Source organism: Sus scrofa, chromosome X (assembly GCF_054392235.1).
Source record: "Sus scrofa isolate SSC_HxYL_T2T_F1_AM1 chromosome X, Sscrofa_HxYL_maternal_Yorkshire_Landrace_v2.0, whole genome shotgun sequence".
In the NCBI taxonomy this organism is placed as follows: Eukaryota; Metazoa; Chordata; class Mammalia; order Artiodactyla; family Suidae; genus Sus; species Sus scrofa.
Window position 1 is genome coordinate 66,772,353 of NC_139401.1, and position 27,037 is coordinate 66,799,389.

The 27,037-nt window shown below is 35.7% G+C and overlaps 1 protein-coding gene across 6 annotated transcripts in view; it reads right to left on the reverse strand.

The window, feature by feature from the left end:
• The window catches only part of TEX11 (testis expressed 11), a 382,097-nt gene that overhangs the window by 219,921 nt on the left and 135,139 nt on the right, over positions 1-27,037 (reverse strand). For all 6 annotated transcript variants that reach the window (XR_014835135.1, XR_014835136.1, XM_003484125.5 and 3 more), the window contains exons 11-13: positions 26,834-26,929; positions 14,249-14,330; positions 11,318-11,396 (exon numbers count right to left, since the gene is read on the reverse strand). Coding sequence is in view for 4 of the 6 variants with exons in the window: in XM_003484125.5 (XP_003484173.3) it covers positions 11,318-11,396; positions 14,249-14,330; positions 26,834-26,929 (257 nt within the window). In the remaining 2 variants the exon portion in view is untranslated. The remainder of the gene's footprint in view (positions 1-11,317; positions 11,397-14,248; positions 14,331-26,833; positions 26,930-27,037) is intronic.

Below are 27,037 nucleotides of genomic sequence, written 5' to 3' on the forward strand. Positions count from 1 at the left end.
CGCATGCCGCTATCGAGGCACTGAAAAGACAAAAGACGAAAAAAAGAAAAGAAAAGAAAAAAAAAGCAACTGCCATATATGTAATAAAACTATTATTAACTTAATGATGGTATAAGCATCCTAACAGTACAAAGAGGCAAAAAATAGAAGCTATATTTTAAATCTGAAATCTAAAAACAAACATTTATCATATTTTCCTTTTGAAATTGATTACTCTTTGATTTAGAAATAGAAAACGGAAACTCTCCTATACCAATAAGTCAATGTCCACACATACTGATAGGAAAGAAGTAGATACTTAAATGGAGATTTGGATATTGTTATCAGTAAGTAGAATGAATGACCAAAGCCATAAGTGTCCACTACATCTGATATGCCCAAGTTGTCTAATTAGAATTTAGCACCACACTATACTGCAGTGCAATTTGTAGCTCTTTATTCACATTAGTAATATTAATTAAGGCAAAATAAATAATGTTTTTCATTATTATAATGTTGGAAATCAGAAAACATATTCTTAAAAATTCAATCTTTAAAATTTTGAGTATGTAGTTTAGGTAATAATTTCCATTTCTGGAAATCATTTTCTTTCTCTTTTTTTTTTTTTTTGTCTTTTTGTCTTTTTAGGGCCGCACCAGCATATGGAGGTTCCCAGACTAGGGGTCCAATTGGAGCTCTAGTTGTTGGCCTACGCCACAGCCACAGCAATACACGACCTGAGCCACGTCTGCCACCTACACCACAGCTCACGGCAACACTGGATCTTAACCCACTGAGTAAGGCCAGGGATCAAACCTGTGTCCCCATGGATACTAGTCGGGTTCATTAACCGCTGAGCCATGATAGGAACTCCTTGGAAATCAATTTCAACATAGAAAAAGTGGGTCAGATTAGTCCTTGCCAAATGTGTTTCCCAAAGAAACAACTTCACTAAGAACATGTGAATTAAAATTTACATTTGTGTAATTACTTACTGCATTTGCAGAGAGATAGATTCAGAGTATTTGTGTGGGTTGTCATATTCACCAAAGAGGTAAGTTTTGAACTGAGGCAGGGACCTCTCCCTTTGGATGACATGAACGATCTGAATTATTTCAACAGTTCAAAAATATCTCTTTGGCACCTGTACTGCTAAAAGAAATGCTGTGCTGCATTGCCCAGATTTCCCCTTCAAGGCTGAAATATTTATATCCAGGTTGTTCTATAGGAATTACCTAGGCTGAAAAGAGTTACCTCATCCAAGGTTTTGCCCCCTTCCCAGGGCAGCTGGCATCCAATGACTAGTAAACACTGGGCTATAACATCTAGTTCTTGGAGTTCCCATCATAGCGCAGAGGAAACGAATCTCACTAGGAACTATGAGCTTGCGGGTTTGACCCCTGGCCTCGCTCAGTGGGTTAAGATCTGGTGTTGCCGTGAACTATGGTGTAGGTCCCAGATGCGGCTCGGTTGCTGTGGCTGTGGTGTAGGCTGGCAGCTGTAGCTCCAATTAGACCCTTAGCCTGGGAACCTCTATATGCACTGAGTGTGGCCCTAAAAAGCAAAAAAAAAAAAAAAAAAGTTCTCCTCTTAAATGAGGGCAATTCTGAAAGGTCATCCCAGCTTCAGAGCATCCCATGAGGTAAAGCTGAAACCTTATGGTAACTTTATATTAGCCCAGCATCTCCCTTTACCTAATCTTGTCTCCTTTCCTTTCCTTCATAGCTGTTGATCCTGAGAGCACCCCTTAATAAGTTACTGGCATGCTAATCTCTATCTTTAAAATCTGCTTCCAAAGCAAAGCAAGCTGTGACAGCTCCACATCCAACTAAGCCCCCTAAGCTCCAAGAAATAGAGGCAACTACTACATTATGCATCACATTCACCCAACAAAGCAATAATCTCTGTTGAAGCCGCAGAAGAATATTCAGTATACGTGTATTATTACTTCATCTGTATGTTTCATTTTTAGCTTTTTAGTACAATGTTTCCTGGTAAATTACACAAATAATAGACTTGTTTTATATTCTTTAAAAATGCTTCCACCTTGGATTGATTTAAAACCAAATCAAGATTTATCCTAATAACTAACCACTGCAGAAATATCTTCTGTAGTCACACTTAAATTTTTTTGACTAATCTACATTAAACTTATAAGACACTAGCGCTATGTGTTAGAAATGGTGATGGAAGAAGGAGGCAGAAATGGGAGCAATGAGATCTCAAGCAGGTTTATCAACCAACAGAGTCTTCAGTTGTCCTTTCAAGCCTGAGAGTGTTCGTGGAGGCCAGGTAAGGGAAGCTTCCACCCTTTGGGCTGAAACTACTTGCCCCCAGGATTTAGAGGAACCTTCAGAACACTCCAGAGAATAGCCCTGGCTGATGTCTTCAGTTGTCCCTTCAAGCATGGGAGTGTTTGTGGAGGCCAAGAAATTGAAAAGGAGGGCCAGGTAACCCTCCTGGGTTTGGCACCAATTATGTTAGAAACATCGATGGAAGAAGAAGGCAGAGAAAAGAACAATGAGATCTCAAGCAGGTTCGCTGACCAACAGAGTGTTGGGGAACACTGAGCAAAAGAACTCAGGCTCCCTGCCATTTAGGGAGCAGCTAGTTACATAGTGAAAGGGGTAGTTTCTATTTTTAGCACAAGTTAGTGATGGAGCAAGAAACAGGGAAGACACAAGTTATGTTAAAATTTAACAGTCTCTCCAGCTATTTTTGTCTTGCAGCTTTGTATTTCATTTTGTACAGTTACCACCTAACACTATGTTCAAAAGTTCTATCTTATCAAAATTATCATTGACACCACAAATAAATATACTTTACTGTGCAGTAAGTCCATGCAATAGAAACACCACAAATAACCCCTTAAAGCAACCTGCCCAATAAATTATCAGCCATATCTTCGATGTGTAAAAAATAGCATTTCTGGTTAGATTTGCATTTGAAACTTAAGAAAACATTTTATGCCTCACTCAATAGACATCCTTTTGTGAACATAACATCTGTAAAATGGTTTGATGCCTCGCAATAATTTTCCTTAATATATAACTATATAACTGCATTTCACAACAGGATAGCTGATTTTATTCACTTGCCAAAATAAACCTGGTTGAAATTTCAGTCCTTTTCATGAATTCAGTAAATTTTCATTACACTGCTTTTCTGTATACTATTCACAGTTTCAACTTTATTTAGTTTCATAATGAGCTATTAAGTCATATTCCTTGACACAGATATACCTTTTTGTATATTAAACACACAGGAATCTTTTTTTTTACTTCCATAACAAAGAAATTCCTTCACATTTTCTCAAAACACCCTCTCAGTCTAGCTTTAATTCCCTCACTTTTGATAGAGGTGTGGGTGCCATAAACATTTATTTCCCTCTTATATCTGCTATAAGAATAATGACACTATGTCACACAGGATATAGGAGCAAATAAGGCATTGGGGGACTATGTCAAACTGGAGAATATATATCTAAAGGTGACATTTGCTATTTGGCTCCAACTGACTACTGCTTAGTGGGAACACTGACCAAATGTTTCCATATTTTTTTTCAATTTTTTTCAGAAGACAAAAATACAAATTTTTATGTGAAATTGTTAAATGTTGGTATCTAATCCATCCCTATGCAACACATCTAATACCCAGGCCATGGTCCACTGATTTGCAGACTCTTTCCCATATGATGAATTCCTCTAGAATGTAAAGGGGGGAGGTAAATCTATCAGTCTTGAAGTCTGGAAAATTCAGAATTTGTAGGAATTAAACAAGACACTTAAGCAACCAATGAATCAAAGAAGAAATCACAAGGGAAATTAGAAAATACTTAGGGATGAATGAAAATGAAAACATAACATACCAAAACTTATGGGACACAGAAAAAGCAGTGCTAAGGGAGAAATTTATAGCTATGAAAGCTTACATTAAAACAAGAAAAGTCTCAATACAACTTAGGGAATTTGAAAAAGAAAAATTAAACCTAAAGCTAGCAGAAAGAAGGAAATCCAAATTAGAACAGAAATAAATGTTACAGAGACTAAAAAAAAAGCAGTAGAAAACACTCAATGAAACTAAGAGTTGGTTTTCAGAAATGATAAAATTGACAAACCTTTAGCTAGATTAAGAAAAAAAGAAAACTCAAAATCAGAAATGAAAGAGGAGACATTAGCACTAATGCCACAGAAATCAAAAAGATTATAAGAGACCACTACTACTAAAACTTATACACTAATAAATTAGATAACTTAGAATAAATGCATGAATTCCTAGAGATATATCATGTATCAAGCCTGAATAATGAAGAAATAGAAAACTGGACAGACATAACTAGTAAAGAGTTTGAAGCAGTAATCAAAACCCTCCCAACACAGGAAAGCCCAGGATCTCGTGGCTTCACTCACAAATTCTACCAAATATTTAAAGAAGTAATGCCAATTCTTCTCAAACTCTTCCAAAAAACTGAAGAGAAGGGAACACTTTCATACTTATGAGGCCAGCATTACCCTGATACAAAAACAGCAAAAGACACTATGAGAAAAGAAAATTACAGACCACTATCACTGATGAATATAGATGCAAAAATCCTAAACGAAGTACTAGCAAACCAAATTCAACAGCATGGTAAAAAGATCATACACCAAGACCAAGGGGGATTTTCTCCTGGGATGCAAGGATGGTTCGAAATATAAAAATCAATAAATGTTATATACCACATTAACAAAATAAAGGATAAAAATTACATAATCATCTCAATACATGCAGAAAAATCATGTGAAAAATTCAACACCCTTTCATAATAAACACACGCAACAAGCTAAGAATTCAAGGGAATTACCACAACATAATAAAAGCCATATGTGAAAACCCCACAGCAAACCTCATATTCAATGACGGAAGAATGAAAGTTTTTCCTCCAAGATCAAGGAATGTCTGCTTTGGCCACTTCTGTTCAACATAGTATTGGAAGTCTTAGCCAGAGAAATTAGGCAAGGAAAAGAAATAAAAGGCATCCATTCAAATTGGAAGGGAAGATATAAATTTATCTTTGTTCATAGATGATTATGATCTTATATGTTGAAAATCCTAAATATTCCACAGAAAATATATTAAAGCTAATAAATGAATTCATCAAAGTAGCAGGATACAAAGTCAACATGCAAAAATCAGGTGCATTTCTATACACAGATGATAAACAATCTGCAAAGGAAATTAAGAAAACAATCCCATACACAAGAACAACAAAAAACTTAGGCACTAAATAACTAAAGAAGTGAAGTACTTCTATTAATAAAATCTATAAGACATTTTGAAACAAAATTAGAGAAGATATTAATAAATGAAAGACCTTCCACATTCATAGATTGGAAGACAATATTGTTAAGATGCCAACACTACCCAAAGTGATCTACAGATTCAATATAGTCCCAATCAAAATCCCAAAGGTTTTGCAGAAATAGAAAAATTCATCCTAAAATTCATATGCAATCTCAAGGGACTCTGAAGAGTCAAAATGATTCTGAAAAAGAAGAACAAAGCTGGAGGACTCATATTACCTGATTTCAAAACTTATTATAAAATTACAGTTTAAAAAAATGTGTGGAGTTCCCGTCGTAGTGCAGTGGTTAACGAATCCGACTAGGAACCATGAGGTTGCGAGTTCGGTTCCTGCCCTTGCTCAGTGGGTTAACGATCCAGTGTTGCTGTGACCTGTGGTGTAGGTTGCAGACGCAGCTCGGATCCCGCGTTGCTGTGGCTCTGGCGTAGGCTGGCAGCTACAACTCCGATTCAACCCCTAGCCTAGGAACCTCCATATGCCGCGGGAGCGGCCCAAGAAATGGCAAAAGGACAAAAAGACAAAAAAAAAAATAAAAGTGTGGTACAGGCATAAATACAGAAATACAGAGCAATGAAATAGAATAGAAAACCCAGAAATAAACTCTCGTATATATAGTCAAATTATATATATATATATATTTAACAGCTGCATCTGTGGCATAAGGATGTTCCCAGGCTAGAGGTTGAATCAGAACTGCAGCTGAGGCTTATGCCACAGCCACAGCAACACTAGATTGGAATAGCATCTGTAACCTACACTAAAGCTTGCAACAATGCCAGATCCTTAAACCACTGAGCAAGGCCAGGATCGAACCCACATCCATAGAGACGTTAGGTCTTCGACCCACTAAGCCACAACAGGAACTCCCTCAAATGGTTTTTGACAAGGGTGCCAAGATCAGTCAATGGGGAAAAGACAATCTTCTCAACAAGGGATGCTGGGAAAACTGGTTATCACACGCAAAAGGCTAAAACTGGACCTTAAACTTATACTGTGTACAAAAATTAACTCAAAATGTATCCATGACCTAAATGTAAGACCATAAAACCACTAGAAGAAAACATAAGGGAAAATCTTTATGACATTGGATTTGTTAATGATTTCTTACATATGACCCCAAAAGAACAGGAAACAAAAGAAAAAGTATACAGGTTGGATTTTATGAAAAATTTTAAATATTTTGTATCAGAAAGCATTATTAATGGAGTAAAAAGGCTACCCACAGAATGGAAGAAAATATATGCAGATGATATATAAGAGTTAATATCCAGAATGCAGAGAGAACTCCTGAAACTCAAAAACAAAAAAACCAAACAACTTGATTAAAAAATGGGCAGAGGACTTGAACAGACATTTTTCCAAAGGAGCTATACAGATGGCTAAAGAAGGCATGAAAAGATGGTCAATTAAAATTAAAACTACATGATACTACCTCACACCAATTAGGATGGCTACTAATATAAAAAAAAAGCAGAAAACAAGAGTTGAGGAGGATGTGGAGAAGTTGGAACTCCTGTGTACTGTTGGTGGGAATGCAAAATAATACATCCACTGTGAAAACAGTATGACAGTTCCTCAAAAAATTAAAAATAGAATTACCATATTATCCAGCAGTTCTACTTCTGGGCATATACCCAAAAGAATTGAAGGAAGGTTCTCAAATATTTTTACACCCATGTTCACAGTAGCATTACTTACAATAGCTAAAACATGGAAGCTTTAACTTCTATCAGTGCATGAATGAATATGCAAAATTTGGTATAAAAATGTGGTATGAACATATATTGGAATATTCTTAAGCCTTAAAAAGGAAGAAAATTCTGATACATGCTACAACATCATTGAAACTTGAGGATATATTAAGTGAAATAAATCAGTCACAAAAAGACACATACTGCATGATTCCTCTTAATTGATGTATCTAGAGTAGTCATATTCATATAGACAGAAAGTTCACAAAAATCAGAACTGAAAAAAATAGGCTATAACAACCAGATTGAAACGTAATAGCTTATAAAGTATGTGTGAGATAACAGAAAATATATGTTGGTTTCTGCCCCCGATTCTTAGAACACAGTTCCTGAAACCCTCATAATTTCATAAGTTTTAAGAACACTAGGAGCATTGTTAAAATATTACACGAAGCAGGAGTTCCCAATGTGGCTCAGCTATAATGAACCCAACTAGTATCCATGAGGATGTGGGTTCTATCCCTAGCCTTGCTCAGTGGGTTAAGGATCTGAGATTGCCATAAGTTATGGTGTAGGTCACAAACGTGGCTTGGATCCCATGTTGCAGTGGCTGTGGTGTAGACTTGCAGCTGCAGCTTCAGCTCCAATTTGATCCCTAGACTGGGAAATTCATATGCCACAGGTGCGGCCCTAAAAAGCAAAAAACAAAACAGAACACAACAACAAAAAAACTACCCTAAACAATCTACAGATTTCATGCAATCCCTATCAAAATACACATGACATTTTTTCACAGAACTAAAACAAAAAATCCTGCAATTTATATGGAACCACAAAAGACTGAAAATAGAACAAATCTGAAGGTATCACGCTCCCTCTACTTCAGACCATACTATAAAGCTACAGTAATCAAAAGAGTATGGTACTGCCACAAACAAAGACACAACAATGCAACAGAATAGAGAGCCCAGAAATAAACCTACGCACCTATGGTCAATTAAGCTACAACAAAGGAGGAAAGAATATACAATGGAGAAAAGATAGTCTCTTCAACAATCAGTACTAGGAAAACTGGACAGCTACAAGTAAAAGAATGAAACCAGAGCATTTGCTCACATGATATACAAAAATAAATTAAAAAACAGATTAAAGACCTAAATGTAAGACTGGAAACTATAAAACTCCTAGAAGAAAACATACTTTGACATAAATAAGAGCAATATTTTTTGTAGTTCTCTCCCTAAGGCAAAAGAAACAGAAACACAAATAAACAAATGGGACCTAATTAAGTAAAAGCTTTTGCACAGCAAAGGAAGCCATCGACAAAGTGAAAGGACAACCTACTGAATAGGAAAAAATATTTGCAAATAATATGACCAATAAGAGGTTAATATCTGAAATACATCAACTCATACAACTCAGTATCAAAAAAACCCAAACAATCCAAAAAATGTGCATAAGACCTGAATAGACACTTTTCAAAAAAGACATAAAGACAGCCAATAGGCACATGAAAAGATGCTCAACATCACTAATAATCAGAGAAATTCAATTTAAAACCACAATATGTCATCTCACACATGTCAGAATGACTATCATCAAAAAGACTACAAATAACTAATATTGGTGAGGATGTGGAGAAAAGGGAACCCTAGTACATTGTTGGTGGGAATGTAAACTGCAGCCACTGGGGAAAACAGTATGAAGATTCCGCAAAAAACTAAAACTGGAACTACCATATGATTGAGCAATACCACTCTTGGGTGTATATCTGAAGACAATAAAAATCCTAATTCAAAAAAAATATGCATCCCAATGTCCATAATGTGCAGCATTATTTACAATTGGCAAGATATGGAAGCAACCCAAGTGTCCACCAGCAGATTAATGGATAACAGAAGATGTGATGTGTGTGTGTGCGTGTGCGCACGCGCATGCATGTGTGCACATGTGTGTAAAATGGAATATTACTCAGCCATAAAAAAGAATGAAATCTTGCCATTTGCAACAAGGCAACAACATGGAAGACCTAGAGGGTATTATGTTTAGTGAAATAGGTCAGACACAGAAAGACAATGTATGCTACCACTTATATGTGGAATCTAAAAACTAAAACAAATAAGTGAGAAATTCTTTTGTGGCACAGCGGGCTAAGGATCTGGTGTTGTCACTGCAGTGGCTTGGGTTGCTGCTGTAGCACAGGTTTGATCCCTGGCCCAGGAGCTTCCACATGCCATGGGCACAGCCAAAAAAAATTTCTTAAATTTTAAAAATAAAACAAATGAATGAATACAGTAAAAGAGAAACAGATTCGCAAGTATAGAGAACAAGGTAGTGGTTACTACTGAGGAGAGGGAAGGGGGTAGGGGCAAATAGGGGTAGGGGATTAATAGGTACAAACTACTATGTATAAAATAAATAAGCTACAAGGATATATTGCATAGCACAGGGAATATAGTCAATATTTTATAATAACTTTTTTTGGCTGTGCCCACAGCATATGGAAGTTCCCATGCCAGGGATCGAATCTATGCTATAGGAATGACCCAAGCCACTACAGTGACAACACTGTATCTTTATTAACACTGTGCTACAAGAGAACTCCTATAATAACTTTAAATGAAGTATAATTTATAAAAATATTAAATCACTGTTATATATCTAAAACTAATATTATGAATCAACTATAATTAAATTTTAAAAATTAAAAAATAATTATCTCAGAACCACCTGGAGAACTAATAAAGAATACAGAGGTCTGGGCTTGTTGGAATAAGGGAGGGCCTGACCTTTCTGTTTTTACCACACTCCCTAGTGATTTCTCTTTTTTTATGGCTGTGCTCATGACATATGGAAGTTCCCAGGCCAGGGATAGAATTTGAGCCATAGCTGCAACCTACACCACAGCTGCAGCAATGCTGGATCCTTTCACCCACTGGGCCAGGCTGGGGATTGAACCCTTGCCTCCTCCATGACATGAGCCACTGCAGTCGGATTCTTAACCCTCTGTACCACAGCGAGAACTCCTCTAGTGATTATTTTTTATTTTTTAATAACAGTTTTATTGAGGTACAGTTCATATACCACATAACTCATCCATTTGAAGCATACAGTTCAATGGTTTTTAGTATATTCATAGATTTGTGCAACTATCACACAATTTTAGAACATTTTTACCATGCCAGAAAGAGACCCCATACCCATTAGTAGTCACTCTCCATTTCTCCCCCAATTCTCAATGCCTTAGGCAACCACTAATCTTCTTACTGTCTCTATAAATGTGTCTTTTCTGGAAATATTACATAAATGGATATGTGGTTTTTGTGACTGGCTTATTTCACTTAGCATGTTTTTAAGGTTCATCCATGTTATAATATGTATCAGTACTCTGTTTCTTTTTATTGTCAAATAATATTTCATGATACTAGTATACCACATTTTACCTATTCATCAGTCTATAGACATTTTGGTTGTTTCCACATTTGAGTATTAAAAATAGTGCTTCTGTGAACATTAATATACATGTGTTTGTATGGACATGTTTCCTGTTTAGCTCAGGAGTGGAATGGCTGGGTCATATGGTAACTCTCTATCTAACTTATTGAGGAACTAACAGGTTGTTTCCAAAGTGGCTGCACCAGTTTACATTGCTACCAGCAGTGTATGAGGGTTACAATTTTTCCACATCCTTGTTGATTTGTTATTACCTATCGTTTTGATTATAGCAATCCTAGTGGTGTGAAGCAGTTTCTCATTGTGGTCTTGATTTACATTTCCCTGATGGCTAATGATGTTGAGCATCTATTCAAGTGCTTATTCCCCAGCAATTCTGATGCACACTGAAGTTTGAAAACCATTAAGAGGTATGTAAATACCTTAAGGTCCCTTTTGACATTAATAATCCCATGAAAATAGAGACAGAGGGGTATATCATTTGCAGAACTATACTTGTACATGTCTTCCTGTTCTACATGACACTAGCCTGCAGGTTAACCTAGTTAACTCTTATTTTACAAAACCCTATCTTATTCTTTTTCCACTTTATTTCTTTTTTAAAATTTTAATATAAATTTTAAAATTGATTTGATTATGGATTGTTTAAATCATTAAGCAAGCAGTTCTATCTTCTAGCTTGATCAGCACAATGACAAATATTGCACTCTGTGGATATGGATGGTGATAGATAGATAGATAGATAGATAGATAGATAGATAGATAGATAGGTAGGTAGGTAGGTAGGGATATAATTCAATATATGTTAATGGAGACTTTAGGAAAATGTTAGTCTTTAACTCTTTTGTACCTTTCATGATCCATCAGCAGTTTAGCAACTTTCAGACAGAAGTCTAAAGACACATCAAGATGTAGTATTTCCATGATGGCTAACAAAGAGAAAAAAATGAAATAATCATATCAGTCTCATTTTTGAAGAAGCTTAGTTATTTTCAATTTTCCTCTGTTCAAAATCTACTTTCTAAATGTTTGCCACATACCATGTCTTGCCTAACAATTTATCAAAGTCTTTTTATATAGTAATAATATCCAATGCTGGAAACAGGCACCCTGATATGGATGGCAAAGTAAACTGGTACAATCCCTTCGAAAAGCAATCTGGCAATACTAAGAGCACAGTATTTAAAAGCTTGGGATTTGAAGTCAGACAGATCCATATTTGAAACCACTTGCCACCTGTATGTCCAATATCTAAGGGTTGTTGAGAGAGTTACATGAGATAATATATGTAAATAACAAAGAAAAGGACTTAATAAGCACTCAATAAATGACAGTTGCTGTTATTATTATTCTCTTTACTTCAGAAATTGTACTTCTGAAAAGTCATCTGAAATAAATAGGGGAAAATGTTTATGAACAAGGATATTAAAAGCAATATAGATTATAATAATAAAAAGGAAACTGAGTGTCTATTATAGGATAGTGATAAATTACTAGGCAATCATTAAAATTGTTAAGTATGAAATAAAACTGTGTTTTTCATTTGGAAATAAATATGCACAAAATGAAAAATGGTTAGATTAGTAAATAAAAAATTAGAAAACAAAGGCTGTCTCTACTACATAGTCACAGCTCCATAGAACAAGCAAATTAAGAGTAAAAATACTAAAAATAAATCATCAAATTTCTAAAAGTGATTGCTTAATTATTTATTCAACAAATAACTAATGAGTATATTCTCTGTGCCAGGAACTATTTGGTGCTGGGAATCCAGCAGTGGACAAAAAAACAAAAATTGCTGCTGTCAAGGAGCTGGCATTCCAGTGGATAGCAGGACAATGGATATTTTTAGTATTTTCCAAAAACGTCCTTAATGATTATGTGCCATTCTTTCATAATAAAAAATAATTTTAATTTCTACTTTTTCTACTATAAAAGTTCTAATACCAGTAGTTAGGTTGACCATTCTAAGAGCAAAGTACTTTCATTAGCAAAGAAATGAACAAATTATAAAAATGCAAGTTTCATACATACTTTTAATACAACAAAGTGAAAGATAATTTTATTTTAAACTACAGAAAACTTAATTTCATGGGAAGTCTCCTAATTTGTAATCTGACATTGTAATTTCTTTACTCTAGCACAAGTATCTAGACTGAGTTAAGTAAAAACAATCTGGGAATAAAAAATAATTTTACTTTAAACTCTGTTTCATCTTTTTTAAATTTTGATTTAAAAATTGTAATGGGGGATAGTTCCTGTTGTGGCCCAGCAGTCACAGACCCGACTAGTATCTATGAAGACACAGGTTCGATCCCTGGCCTTGCTCAGTGGGTTAAGGATCCTGTGTTGCTGTGGCTGTGGTGTAGGCTGGAAGCTACAGCTCCAATTTGACCCCTAGCCCAAGAACTTCCATATGCAATGGGTGTGGCCCTAAAAAGATAATAAACAAACAAAAATAAAAACTGTAATGGGGAATTCTAGTCCAAAATTAATCAACTTCAAACTAGGTGATTCCAATAATCTCTCTAGTCTTCCCATATTATTTACATCTACTCCTTTAATTGGTTAGTTGGTTTGTTTATCCGCTATTGCAAAAAAAGTGGAGTTGTCTTCCTGGTTCCTAACATTTTTCAACTTGTGTATAACTGAGCTGATACTGTTACCTAGAGATGCAGAATCCTCTATAAATTTCAGCTTCTAAGGTCTCTTAGTAATTGGCTAAGATTCTCTAAGTCACAGAAAGTTTCAGCAGTACTAAACTGGCACTAAATTTAGAGCAAATTCCAATTTTTATTATTGTCCTACTTATAAATTGTTATTATTTATTTTATAATTAGTTATAACATAACTTTATACAGTAAAAATAATGCAGCTCTATAATGTAATTATATTTTTATATAGTAAAAATAAAGCATGTGCACATTTTTAAAATTTACAGTAAGGAGTTCCCTGGTGGCACAGTAGGTTAAGTATCTGGTGTTGTCACTGCTGTGGTTCAGGTCACTGCTGTGGCGTGGGTTTGATCTCCAGCCTGGGAACTTCCACATGCCACAGGCAAGGCCTGCCAAAAATTTAAATTATTTTTATGATTAAACATAATTGAAATACTGTTAAGGGGACAGTGTGCATAGAGGGATACTTTGGTTCACTTATTTCATCTATTTAATAGTAATAACAATAATAATAACTAAAATACTAGGTAAAATACACTAACTATGCACAAGGCATGAAACTAAATGCCTTACATACTTTTTCTCATCGGATTCTCAAAACAACACAATATAGTAGACATTATTATTACAGTTCATTTAAAGATGAAGAAACTGAAGCACAGAAAAATTGACTTGTCAAATGACCCACAGCTGTATATCAGGATGTTTATGTTGTGATGTCCCTTGAGAATTTTGAAAACAAATGGCAATGTTCATACAAGTAATTATAAAAGGTACAGAATTACCAAGGCTTTTTCTAGCAGTAGTTACCTTTCTTCGTAGTGGTAGACAACTTTAGAAGGCTTGGGAAGCTGAAATTTTCTGCCTGACTAAAAGAAAACTGATAGCTTTTATTCAGCTCTGTTTTGCTAGCTATTAAATTTGCTACTATTCCCTCTTCCTTCTCCTTTTCTCCCTGACAATTTTCTCTCTTTCTTATACGCTCAATTTCCTTCTCAATCACCAGCAAATCATCCCTATTGTTAGTATACTACAAAATATCTTACATTCAACAAATTGATGGCATTATTTCAAAATTGTGTACAGTTCACAGAGATGGTACCTACCTTCATGAAGTTCTTCATTAGGTGTTTCGCCCTTCAAGAGTATTTTCATCCTTAAGAAAAGTCCCGCTGGACTTAAATGTTCCTATTTTAAAAAAATAAATCACAATGATATTAAAATTGTGGAATGTAAAAGACAATTTTCAAGTAATTGCCTATTTTATTCAACCACAGCAGGATGACTCATGATCAAAGGAAATCAGAATTATAAAAGATCAAATCATAAGAGCCCGTCTATTCCTGAGGATATTTTTTGATATTTTATCAATCTAAATGAAATAGTACAAGGAAAAGAACATGTAAACATTTCTATTGAGTGACAAGTATTTAACAGCAAGGTTAGTACTTTATGAGAATGTAAGGCCATATTTTTATCTCAGTAAACAAAACCCCAAACATCAGTTAGCTATTTTTTTCTCGAGACTTTAATAACAACCAAGGTCCTTTGCAAACAACAGTTGAATGAAATAGAAAACATATTTTCTTTCCTATAGGATACAGCTATCATATTTTCTATTAATAACAATGTATTCTGAATGGTTTTTCCAAGGCCTTGTTAGTCTATGATCTCTTTTTAAATTATTTATTAGGGTATAGTTGATTTACAGTGTTGTATCAATTTCTGCTATACAGCATGGTGACCCAGTCATACATAAATATACATTCTTTTTCTCATAGTATCTTCCATCATGTTCTTTCTCAAGAGACTGGATATAATTCCCTGTGCTGTACAGTAGGACCTCAGTGGTTATCCGTTTTAAATGTTATAGTTCACATCTCTTGCTTGGTTCTACTTTTGCCTGACAGAGTACATCTTAAAACATCTTAAACATCTTAAAACATTTGGCTATGATTAAAAGTGCAGTCTAGGTTCACAGAATAGAACTTTTCTCTCTACAATGTCAATTAACTTCTATATGAATGCTGTATTCATTAGCTTCATGCACTGCAAATGATAGCTATTCATGTATGAGATGCCTTAAGAATGGAAAGTTAGGGAAAGTAACCAACCACTGGTATTAAAAGTATTTGCAAATAAAGATGGTATCAATACAAAGAATAAATGAAGACTGTAAATTATAATTTATTACATTGCCACCTTTCCCAAAGGGCATGTTGGAATATGTCTTGACATATTTGATATACTAGCAATGAACAATCCAAAAGTGAAGTAAAGAAAATAATTCCGGAGTTCCTGTCATGGCTCAATGGTTAACGGATCCGACTAGGAACCATGAGGTTGAAGGTTTGATCCCTGGTCTCGCTCAGTGGGTTAAGGATCCAGCATTGCCGTGAGCTGTGGTGTAGGTCGCAGACTCAGCTCGGATCCTGTGTTGCTGTGGTTCTGGCGTAGGCCAGTGGCCACAGCTCCGATTAGACCCCTAACCTACATATGCCATAGACCAAAATAAATAAAAACATACCCCATGTTCCTGAATTGAAAGACTTAATATTGTTAAGATAGCAATAATCCTCCCAATTGATCTACAGATTCAATGCAATCAAATTCCCAGCTGCCTTCTTTGCAGAATTTGACAGGCTGATCCCAAAATTCACATGAAAGTGCAAGAAATGCCAAAACAATCTTGAAATAGAACAAGGCAGGAGGATTCCTACATCCAGTTCCAAACTGGGATACCACTTTACACTGACATCAGTTGCAGATGCGAATTTCCAGTGTTCCATGTCCTTGTCGACACTTGGAACTACTGGACTTCTAAGTTTTTGTCTATCTAGTGGGTATTTGACCTACTTTTAGGTGTTCCCTTTATCCTCCTAGCACTTTACTGTGAGTCTCTCCTAAGGTTCAGTTTCTATAAAACTAAATTTTCCTTTTTCTATACTCTCTGCTTCAGGAATTTTACCAATTTTCCAGGCTTCAAATATCATCTCTTAGGTAAAAAAAGAAACATGTTGCAAGATGTTTTTTGGGGGTAACAGCTTTAATGAGCTATAATTCACATACCTTACAATTCATCTATTTAAAGTATACAACTCATATACAACTCAATGTTTTTTAATATATAAACAAACCTGTTTATCAGTTTTAGAACATTTTCATCACCAGAAAAAGAAACCTTGTACGCTTTAGCAGTCACTCTAGTCCCCCCAGTGCTACCTCACCCCAAGCCCCAGGCAAACACTATTCTACTTTCTATCTCCACATATTTGCCTATTTTGGACATTTCATATAAATGGAATGATATAATATGTGTTCTTTTGTGATTGGTTTCCTTCAATTAAGATAATGTTTTCAAGGTTCATTACTGTTGTAGCAAGTATCAACACTTCATTCATTTTAGCCTGAATAATACTCTATTGTGGGGATATATCACATTTTGTTGTTTATCAGTTCATCAACTAATGAACAGCTGCCAGCCTATACCACAGCAATAGCAACGTGGGATCCAAGCTGCGTCTGCAACCTACACCACAGCTCACGACAATGCAGGATCCTTAACCCACTGAGTGAGGCCAGTGATTGAACCTGTGCCCTCATGGATACTAGTGGGGATTGTTACTACTGAGCTATGATGAGAATTCCTCATGATGGTTTTATTTGAAGCAAATTTTTAAATTTTAATGAAGTCCAACATCACCTAATTTTCCTTTTGGCTTGTGCTTTTGCTGTCTTATCTAAGAAACCAAGACTTTTCAGTTTCATTGTACCAACAAATTTTCAAAAACAATTTTGTGGAATAATATAAAGTGACCAAGTTTTAATTTCTCCTCAAAGTGATTTTTTTAAATATTACTATTAGTTCCAGTTCCAGCCAAGATGGAGCATGACAACAATAGCCAATATCCTCCACTAACTACAACTAAAACTCTGAACAAGATCTATAAAGCAATAACCTGACGATTCTTAAAAATAAACAAAAGCAGGAGTTCCCGTCATGGCTCAGTGGTTAACGAATCCGACTAGGAACCATGAGGTTGCAGGTTCGATCCCTGCCCTTGCTCAGTGGGTTAAGGATCTGGCATTGCCGCGAGCTGTGGTGTAGGTTGCAGACGTGGCTTGGATCCCGTGTTGCTGTGGCTCTGGTGTAGGCCAGCGGCTACAGCTCCGATTAGACCCCTAGCCTGGGAACCTCCATATGCCGCAGGAGCAGCCCAAGAAATGGCAAAAGACAAAAACAAACAAACAAACAAACAAACAAACAAACAAAAGCAGAAAGATTATAATGAGTCATCAAAAAATGAAGAAGTGGACTGTATGCGAAAGGGGAGTTTTACTGTTGTGTCTTTTTTTCTCTTTTATAAGATGGTATAGGAAGTTTGTTTATCTTCTGCCAATTCTCGGAATGAGGCCAAAAAGAAATGTTTGACTGGATGATTTTTTTTTGGTGGGAGGGAGTCTGGAGAATTTTTTAATAGGCTCTAACTTCACATAGATATGGAGTTCAAATTTATACTACTCATATTGTCTAAGAACTATAAAGCTGAAAAGTCAAAATAAAAGGAGTCAAGAGAGTGATACCTCTTAAACATCTGGCTAAAGCAAATAGATATAGGGCCATGCCCTCAATCCAGGTTGTATAGGATTCTAGTTTATTGTTAGATAAACTAACAATCTCAAATTACAAAGTACAGGAGGAAATGTTTAATACTGAGCAAGAAATAGGCGTACTACTAACAGCAGGATCAAATTGTTTACAAGTACAGGAATATCTCATTTTATTGCACTTTACATTAATTGCACTTTGCAGATACTGTATTTTGTTGTTTTGTTTTGTTTTACAAACTGAAGGTTTGTGGTAACCCTGAGATGAGCACCTCTATCAGTACCATTTTTCCAACAACATTCTCTCACTTTGTGTCTCTGTGTCATGTTTTGGCAATTCTCACAGTATTTCAAACATTTTTTATTATTGTTATATTTTTATGGTGATCTGTGATCAGTGACCTTTGATGTTACTAATCTAATTGTTTTGGGGTGCCATGAACCATGTCCATATAAGACAGCATACTTAATAAATGTTGTCTGTGTTTTGACTGCTCCACTAAATGGCCATCCCCCCATCTCTCTCCCTCTCCTTGGACCTCCCTATTCCCTGAGACACAATATTGAAATTAGGCCAATTAATAACCCTACAATGGCCTCTAAGTGTTCAAATGAAGAGTTCTATGTCTCTCACTTTAAATCAAAAGCTAGAAATGATTAAGCTTAGTGAGGAAGGCATGCTGAAGGCCCAGATAAGCTGAAATCTAGGCCTTTTATGCTAAATGGATAGCCAAGTTGTGAATGCAAAGGAAAACTCTTGAAGGAAATTAAAAGTGCTACTCCAGTGAACACATGAATGATAAGAAAGCAAAACAGCCTTATTACTGACACAGAAAATGTTAGTGCTCTGGATAGAAGATAAAGCCAGCCACAACAGTCCCTTAAGCCAAAGCCTAATCAAGAGCAAGGCCCTCTCTTCAATTCTATGAAGGCTGAAAGAGGTGAGGAAGCTGCAGAAGAAAAAATTGAAGCTAGCAGAGGTTAGTTCATCAGGTTTAAGGAAAGAAGCTGTCTACTTAACATAAAAGTGTAAAGTGAAGCAGTATTGCTGATGTTAACAGTTGCAGCAAGTTATCCAGAATATCTAGCTAAGATAATTAATGAAAGTGGCTAAACTCAACAGATTTTCACTATAGACAAAATAGCCTTCTAATGGAAGAAGATGCCATCTAGTACTTTCTTAGCTAGAAAGAAGAGAATGTCTGGCTTCAAAGGACAGGCTGATTTTCTTGTTAGCGGCTAATGTAGCTAGTAACTTTCAGTTGAAGCCAATGTTCACTTACCATTCCTAAAATCTGAGGGCCCTTAAGAATTATGCTATATCTACTCTTCCTGGTGCTCTATAAATGGAACAATGAAGCCTGGAGGACAGCACATTTGGTCACAACACACTCTACTGAATATTTTAAACCCACTGTTGAGGCCTACTGCCCAGAAAAAAAAATCCCTTCCAAAATATTAGTGCTCATTGACAATGCACCTGATCATTCAATAACGCTGTGGAGATTTACAACGAGATTAATGCTGTTTTCATGCTTGCTAACACAATATCCATTCTGCAGCCTATGGATCAAGGAGCAATTTCAACTTTCAAGTCTTATTATTTAAGAGATATATTTTATAACAATATAGTTGCCATAGATAGTGATTCTTCTGATGGACCTGGGCAAAGTAAGTCGAAAATCTGGTAAGGATTCACCATTCTAGATACCATTATGAACTTTTGTGATTTGTGATGAAAGGTCAAAATATCAACATTAACAGGAGTTTGGAAGAAGTTGATTCCAACCCTCACAGATGACTTTGAGGGGTTCAAGACTTACTTCAGTGGAGGAAGTAACTGCAGATGTGGTGGAAAGAGCAAGAGAACTAGAATTAGAAGTATAAGGTACAGATGTGACTAAATTGCTAATATCTCACGATAAAACTTTAATGAATGAGAAGTTGCTTCTTATGGATGAGCAAAGAAGGTGATTTCTTGACATGGAACATAATCCTGATATACTCCTGGAAAAGATGCTGTGAAAACTGTGGAAATGACAACAAAAGATTTTTTTATTTTGCTTTTTAGAGCCGCACCCACGGCATATGGAAGTTCCCAGGCTAGGGGTTCAATAGGAGCTACAGCTGACAGCCTATGCCACAGCCACAGCAACACAAGATCCAAGCTATGTCTGTGACCTGTGCCACAGCTCATGGCAATGCCAGATCCTTAAGCCACTAAGTGAGGCCGGGGATAGAACCCAAATCCTCATGGATCCTAGTTGGGTTCTTTACTGCTGAGCCATGAAGGGAATTCCCAACAAAGGATTTAGAATATTAAACTTAGTTCATAAAGAAGTGGTAGGGATTGAGAGCACTAACTCCAATTTTGAAAGAAGTTTTACTGTGGGTAAAATGCTATCGAAGTAGCATTGCATACTAAAGAGAAATCATTTGTGGAAGAGTTAATTGATGTGACAAACTTCTTTCTTGTCTTATTTTAAGAAACCACAGGAGATCTCACTGTGGTACAACAGGATCAGCATTCCTGCAGTGCCAGGACACAGGTTTGATCCCTGGCATGGCACAGTGGGTTCAAGGATCCAGAGTTGCCAGAGCTGTGATGTAGCAACTGTGGCTCATATCTGATCCCTGGCCTTGGGAACTCCAGATGCCACGGAGCAGCAAAAAAGAAAAAAAAGAGAAATTGCCACAGCCACCTCAACCTTTAGCACCCTTATCAGTCAGTAGCTATCAGCATCAAGGCAAAGACCCTCCACCAGCAAAACAACTATGACTCACCTCAGCAAGAAAAAAAATTATAATAAAATAAAAGCGATAATGATTAGGATTCAGAAGAAAATTTTAAACACCTCCTCCCTCTCAAAAAAAAAATAGTACAAAAAAGTCCCATGTACCTTTACCAACTTTCCTCTAATGGTTACCTGCTGCATTACTGTAATACATCAAAAACAACAAATTGTCATTGGTTCATTGCTGAGTGGTGCATAGTGTGGATGTATCATAGTTAGTTTAACTGTTCACCTATTAAAGGAAATAAATATTGGTTATTTTCAGATTTTGGCTATTATGAATAAAGTTGTTATGAATATTTGTGTATACGTTTTTGTGTGGATGTGAGTTTTCATTTTCCTGAGATAAATGTCTAGGTGTACAATTGTTGAGCTATTTAGTTATTAAGATTGAAATAAAAGAGAAAGACAACTATATTCAGCTTACAAGAGATACACTTGAAACATAAAGACATAAATACTAGTCAAAAAAAAGCTAAAGTTAACTATATCAATAAAAGACAAATAGATTTAAGAGCAAATGTGGTATACCCATACAATGAGATATTACTGAACCATGGAAATAAATTATGTATAATACAGCATGAATGAATCTCAAAATAATTATGCTGAATGCTGAATAAAAGAATACATACAAAACTAGAGTATATTCCCTATGATTCCATTTGTATAATCCTCCAGAAAATGCAAATAATCTATGAAACCAGATCAGTTGTTAGCTAGGGAAGATTGGGAAAGAGGGCTTACAAAAAGGTGTGAAGAAATTTTGAGGAATGATGTATATATTCAGTATCCTGATTGTGGTGACTGTTTCATTGATTTTATATATATATATATATATAAACTCATCAAATTTTATACTTTAAATATTGGAAGTTTATTACATGTTAATTATACCTCAATAAAACTGTTAAAAAGATAAGAATAATGAATAATAAGTCAGTGGAAAGTTGGAACACACAAACCCATACTGATAATAAATGAATGAATGAATGATTGAATCAATCAATCAATATTAAATTGGAGAAGGGAGAGCTCTTGCTTATAGTAGAATGCTGAAGATAAATGTGAAGGAGTGCTAAAGTTAAAACATGATAATTTGGCAATGATCATAATTAAGATTGGTTCAGGCAAGAACACTAATTCTTAAGGAAAATTTTAATGAAAAGTAGGGTATATGCATAATTTTAAAGTGTTTATTAGTTGCAAAGGTAAAAGGGTAAATATGCAGTGAAGATATTAGATAATACTTTTAAACAGATGATCAATACTAACAGTACCAATGAGGAGCAGATAGACATCACAGGCCTCCAACTGTGATGTCCAAAGAAGGGACACAATACCACTTAGGTAGTATTCTGGTTGCAAATGCATAACTTGAGTCTAATCATGAGAAAACATCAGATAAATCTCAAATGAAGAATTTTCATTTAAAGCAAGGTAGGGAGCTACTGCATTCTTCCAAAATATCAATGACAAAAAATTCAAAGAAAGGCTACAGAAATGTTCTAGATTATAGGGGACTAAAGAGACATGTCACACAGATGTGATACCTGATCTTAGATATGGATACTAGTCAGATTTGTTTCTGCTGAGCCACAACGGGAATTCCTTTTACATATTTGTCTTATTCTTTCCATTTTTCTCTAGGTTTGAAATTATTTTTTAAGTGTACATTGCCACTGAAATCCTAATGCACCCAATTCATCTATGTCCAGGATCAGTAATTAGGCTATTAAATGTAATGTGTCAGGAGCAATGCCAATGATCAATTATTATTATAAAAACTGTAACTTTTGCATCCAGTGAACAAAGAGACATGCTGACAAAAAGTCATTAGTTATTACATAACTTCAGTTGTCCTGGACCCTGTTTTTTTTTAATTCTATCAAAATATAGTTGATTTACAATGTTATGTTAATTTCTGCTGTACAGCAAAGTAACTCACTTAAACACACATATGTATATACATAGATACATTTTTTTTCCATATTCTTTTCCATTATGGTTTATCACACAATATTGTGCTATACAGTAGGACCTGACTGTTTATCCATCCTATATGCTGCTTTGGACCTGCTAATCCCAAACTTTCAATTCTTCCCTCCTTCGCCTTTCCTCCCCCTTGGCAACCACAAGTGTGTGCTCTATGTGTTGGATCCTGTTTTTTAATTTGGACATACATCTTAGCAAATGAAAAAAAAGATGCAACTTTTGAAAATGTTCATATATATTAATATTTTAAAATTAAAAATTTTAATATTAAAAAAGTTTTTTAGCATTAACTAACTCCATCCATGAGACATAAATTTCAGGAAAATATAATTCAAGTAAAGGGCCTGTTTTGGCAATTTAATATTCTGGTTAATTGAACTGTTCATTTTCATGCTTCCCATCCTGTTAAAAAAAATCTTTTAAAAAATATATCAGTAAGATGGATTAAGAAAATGTGGTACATATATACAATGGAATACCATTCAGCCATAAAAAAGAATAAAATAATACCATTTGCAGCAACATGGATGCAACTAGAGATTATCGTACTAAGTGAACTAAGTCAGAAAGAAAGACAAATACCATATGATATCATTTATGTGTGGAATCTAAAATATGGCACAAATGAACCTATCTAAAAAACTGAAACAGACTCACAGACATAGAAGACAGAGTTTAGTTGCCAAGGGGGAGTGGAGATGGAGTGGGATGGACTGGAAGTTTGGGGACTAGTAGATGCAAACTATTATACTTAACATGGATAAACAATGAGGTCCTAATGTGTAGCAGAGGGAACTAAATCCAATCTCTTGGGATAGACCATGATGGAAGGTAACATGAGAAAAAGAATGTGTATATATGTATGACTAGATCACTTTGCTGTATAGCAGAAATTGGCATAACATTGGAAATCAACTATAATTTTTTAAAAAATTTATCTGTAGGGAGTTTCCTGGTAGCCTAGCAGTTAAGGACTCAGTGTTGTCACTGCTATGGCTCAGGTTATTGCTGCAGCTTGGGCTTAATCTCTGGCCCAGGAATTTCCATATGCCATGTACATGGCCAAATCTAAAAATAAAAAAATAATAAAAAATTGAACAAAAATGCATCAGTATATTTAATTGCTTTATAGAGTAAAACACATTGATCTTCATTGAATCTCTTTTTAAACGGTCATCACCCTATCAATGGTCCTTGTCCAGGAGTGTAGAGGTATGTATATATGTACATATGTATGATATGTGTGTGTGTGTATATGACCTGAAAGTGAACCACTGATGATTTTTAAACTAAATCCTATTATTTGCCTATTCTATTATCATTTCCTTCTCTATCCTAAAAACTCACAGCAGATAACTCTTTCCTTTTGTGCAAAAAAATTTTTTTCAAAAATATCTGTTGTCAGAAAGGTATATTTTGGAGTTCCCTGGTGGCCTAGTGGTTAAGGATTCAGCATTGTCACTGCTGTGGCTTGGGTTTGATCTCTGGCCCAGGAACTTCACATGTCATGGGTATGGCCAAAAACAAACAAAAAACAGGTATATGTTATTTTTCCCTTCATGGATTGGAAGAGTCAATATTGTCAAAGTGACTACAATACCCAAGACAATCTTCTATTAAATTACCAATGGCATTTTTCACAGAACTAGAACAAACATTTTTTTTTAATTTTTATGAAAGCATAAAAGATGCTGCATAGCCAAAGTAATCCTGAGAAAGAAAAATGAAACTAGAGGAATCAGGCTCCCTGACTTCAGATTAACTACAAAACTATAGTCATCAAAACAGTATGGTACTGGAACAAAAACAGAAATATAGATCAATGGAACAGGATAGAAAGCCCAGAAATAAACCTACACTCCTATGGTCAACTAATCTATGACAAAGGAGGAAAGAACATACAATGGAGAAAAGACAGTCTCTTCAGCAAGTGGTACTGGAAAATTGGACAGTGGCATGAAAATCAATGAAATTAGAACATTCTCTAACACAATATACAAAAATAGACTCAAAATGGATTAAGACCTAAATATAATACTGATACTATAAAACTGTTAAAGGAAAACACAGGCAGAACACTCTCTGACATAAATCGCAGTAATATCTTTTCAGATCAACTGCTGAGAATAATGAAAATAAAAACAAAAATTAAAAAATGGGACCTAATTAAACTTAAAAGTTTTTGCACAGCAAAGGAAACCAAAAAGAAAATGAAAAGGCAATACACAGAATGGGAGAACATTTGCAAATGAAGCAACTGACAAAGGATTAATCTCCAAAATATACAAACAACTCATGCAGCTCAATATCAAAAAATCCAACAACCCACTCAAAAAATGGGCAGAAGATCTAAGTAGACATTTTCCAAAGAAGAATATGGTCAAAAGACACATGAAAAGAAGCTCCACATGGCTAATTATTAGAGAAATGCAAACCAAAGCTACTATGACATGCTACCTTACACCAGCCAGAATGGCCATCATCAAAAAAGTCTACAAACAATAAATGCTGGAGAAGGTGCAGAGAAAAGAGAACTCTCTTACCCTGTTGGTGAGAATATAAATTGGTACAACCACTATGGAAAACTGTATGGAGTTTCTTCAAAAAACTAAAAATAGAACTACCATATGATCCAGCAATCCCACTCCTGGGCATCTATCCAGAGAAAACCATAATTCAAAAACATACATGCATCCCAATGTTCACTGCAGCACTAATTACAATAGCCAAGACATGGAAGCAAACTAAATGTTCATTGACAGAGGAATGCATAAAGAAGATGTGGTATATGTATGCAATGGAATATTACTCAGCCATTAAAAAGAATGAAATAATGCTATTAGCAGCAACATGGATGTACCTAGAGATTATCATACTAAGTGAAGTTAGATAGTGAAAGACAAACATCATATGATATCACTCATATATGGATCTTAAAAAAAGGATACAAATGAACTTATTTGCAGGACAAAAACAAACTCACAGTCTTTGAAAAACTTAATGTTACCAAAGAGGATATTGGCGGGGGGGCACTAGGGTTTTGGGATTGTCCTATGAACACTGAGGTATATGGAATGATTGGGCAATGGTGACCTTTTGTTTAGTACAGAGAACTCCTTTTTCTGTGACAATCTATGTCAGAAAAGAATTTGAAAGTGAATTCCTGTGTATACATGTATAATGGAATTACTTTGTTGTATAGCAGAAATTATCACAACATTATAAATCAACTATACTTCAAAAATAAAGCTTTAATTTTCTTTTTCTTTTTTTTTTTAGGGCCTCACCCACAGCATATGGAAGTTCCCAGGCTAGGGGTCGAATTGGAGCTGCAGCCACTGGCCTACACCACAACCACAGCAACACCATATCCTAGCCACATCTGCAAACTATGCTGCAGCTTGCAGCAACACCAGATTTTTAACCCAGTGAGTGAGGCCAGGGATTGCACCCATATCTTCATGAATACTAGCTGTATTCTTAACTCGCTGAGCCACAATGGAACTCCCCCAAAAATAAACCTTTTAAAGCACACAGACACACACAAATCTGTTGTCAAAAAGGTATAAGGGGGAGTTCCCGTCGTGGCGCAGTGGTTAACGAATCCGACTAGGAACCATGAGGTTGCGGGTTCAGTCCCTGCCCTTGCTCAGTGGGTTAACGATCCGGCGTTGCCGTGAGCTGTGGTGTAGGTTGCAGACGCGGCTCGGATCCTGCGTTGCTGTGGCTCTGGCGTAGGCCGGTGGCTACAGCTCCGATTCAACCCCTAGCCTGGGAACCTCCATATGCCGCGGGAGCGGCCCAAGAAATAGCAACAACAACAACAACAAAAGACAAAAAAAAAAAAAAAAGGTATAAGGTATACTTTGGAGTTACCTGGTGGCCTAGTGTTTAAGGATTCTGTGACGTCACTGCTGTGGCTCAGGTTTGATCTCTGGCCCAGGAACTTCACATGCCATAGGTATGGCCAAAAAAACAAATGAACAAACAAAGGTATATTTTATTTTTCCTTTCTGTGCTGCAATCACTTGTATAAAAAAAAAACAGAGGAGTTCCCTTGTGGTGCAGTGGGTTAAGGATTCAGCATTGTCACTGCAGTGGCTTGGGTCACTGCTATGGCGCAGGTTTGATCTCTGGCCCAGGAACTTCCACATGTCATGGGTGCAGCCAAAAAAAATTAATTAACCAAAAAAACAGGAATACTGGAGCAAATGTCTAAACTGCATTTCAAAATGTGAATCAAACCTTTCAATTTTCATTAAGCTAGTATTCAAAAGTAAAAACCTCTTATACCTTGTTTGCTAGGTTTATAGCATGGAGCGCCTTATCATAATATGCTCTGTCGTCCCAATCCAAATAAGCAGTGGCTAGTAACCGCAGAACTTTAGCCTATAATTAAAAATAGAAAAAAAAAAACCACACACAGATGAAGGTTAAATTGCAATACAACAGCTGACTAGCATGTACACCATGACAGGTATTTCTCAAACATAAGTT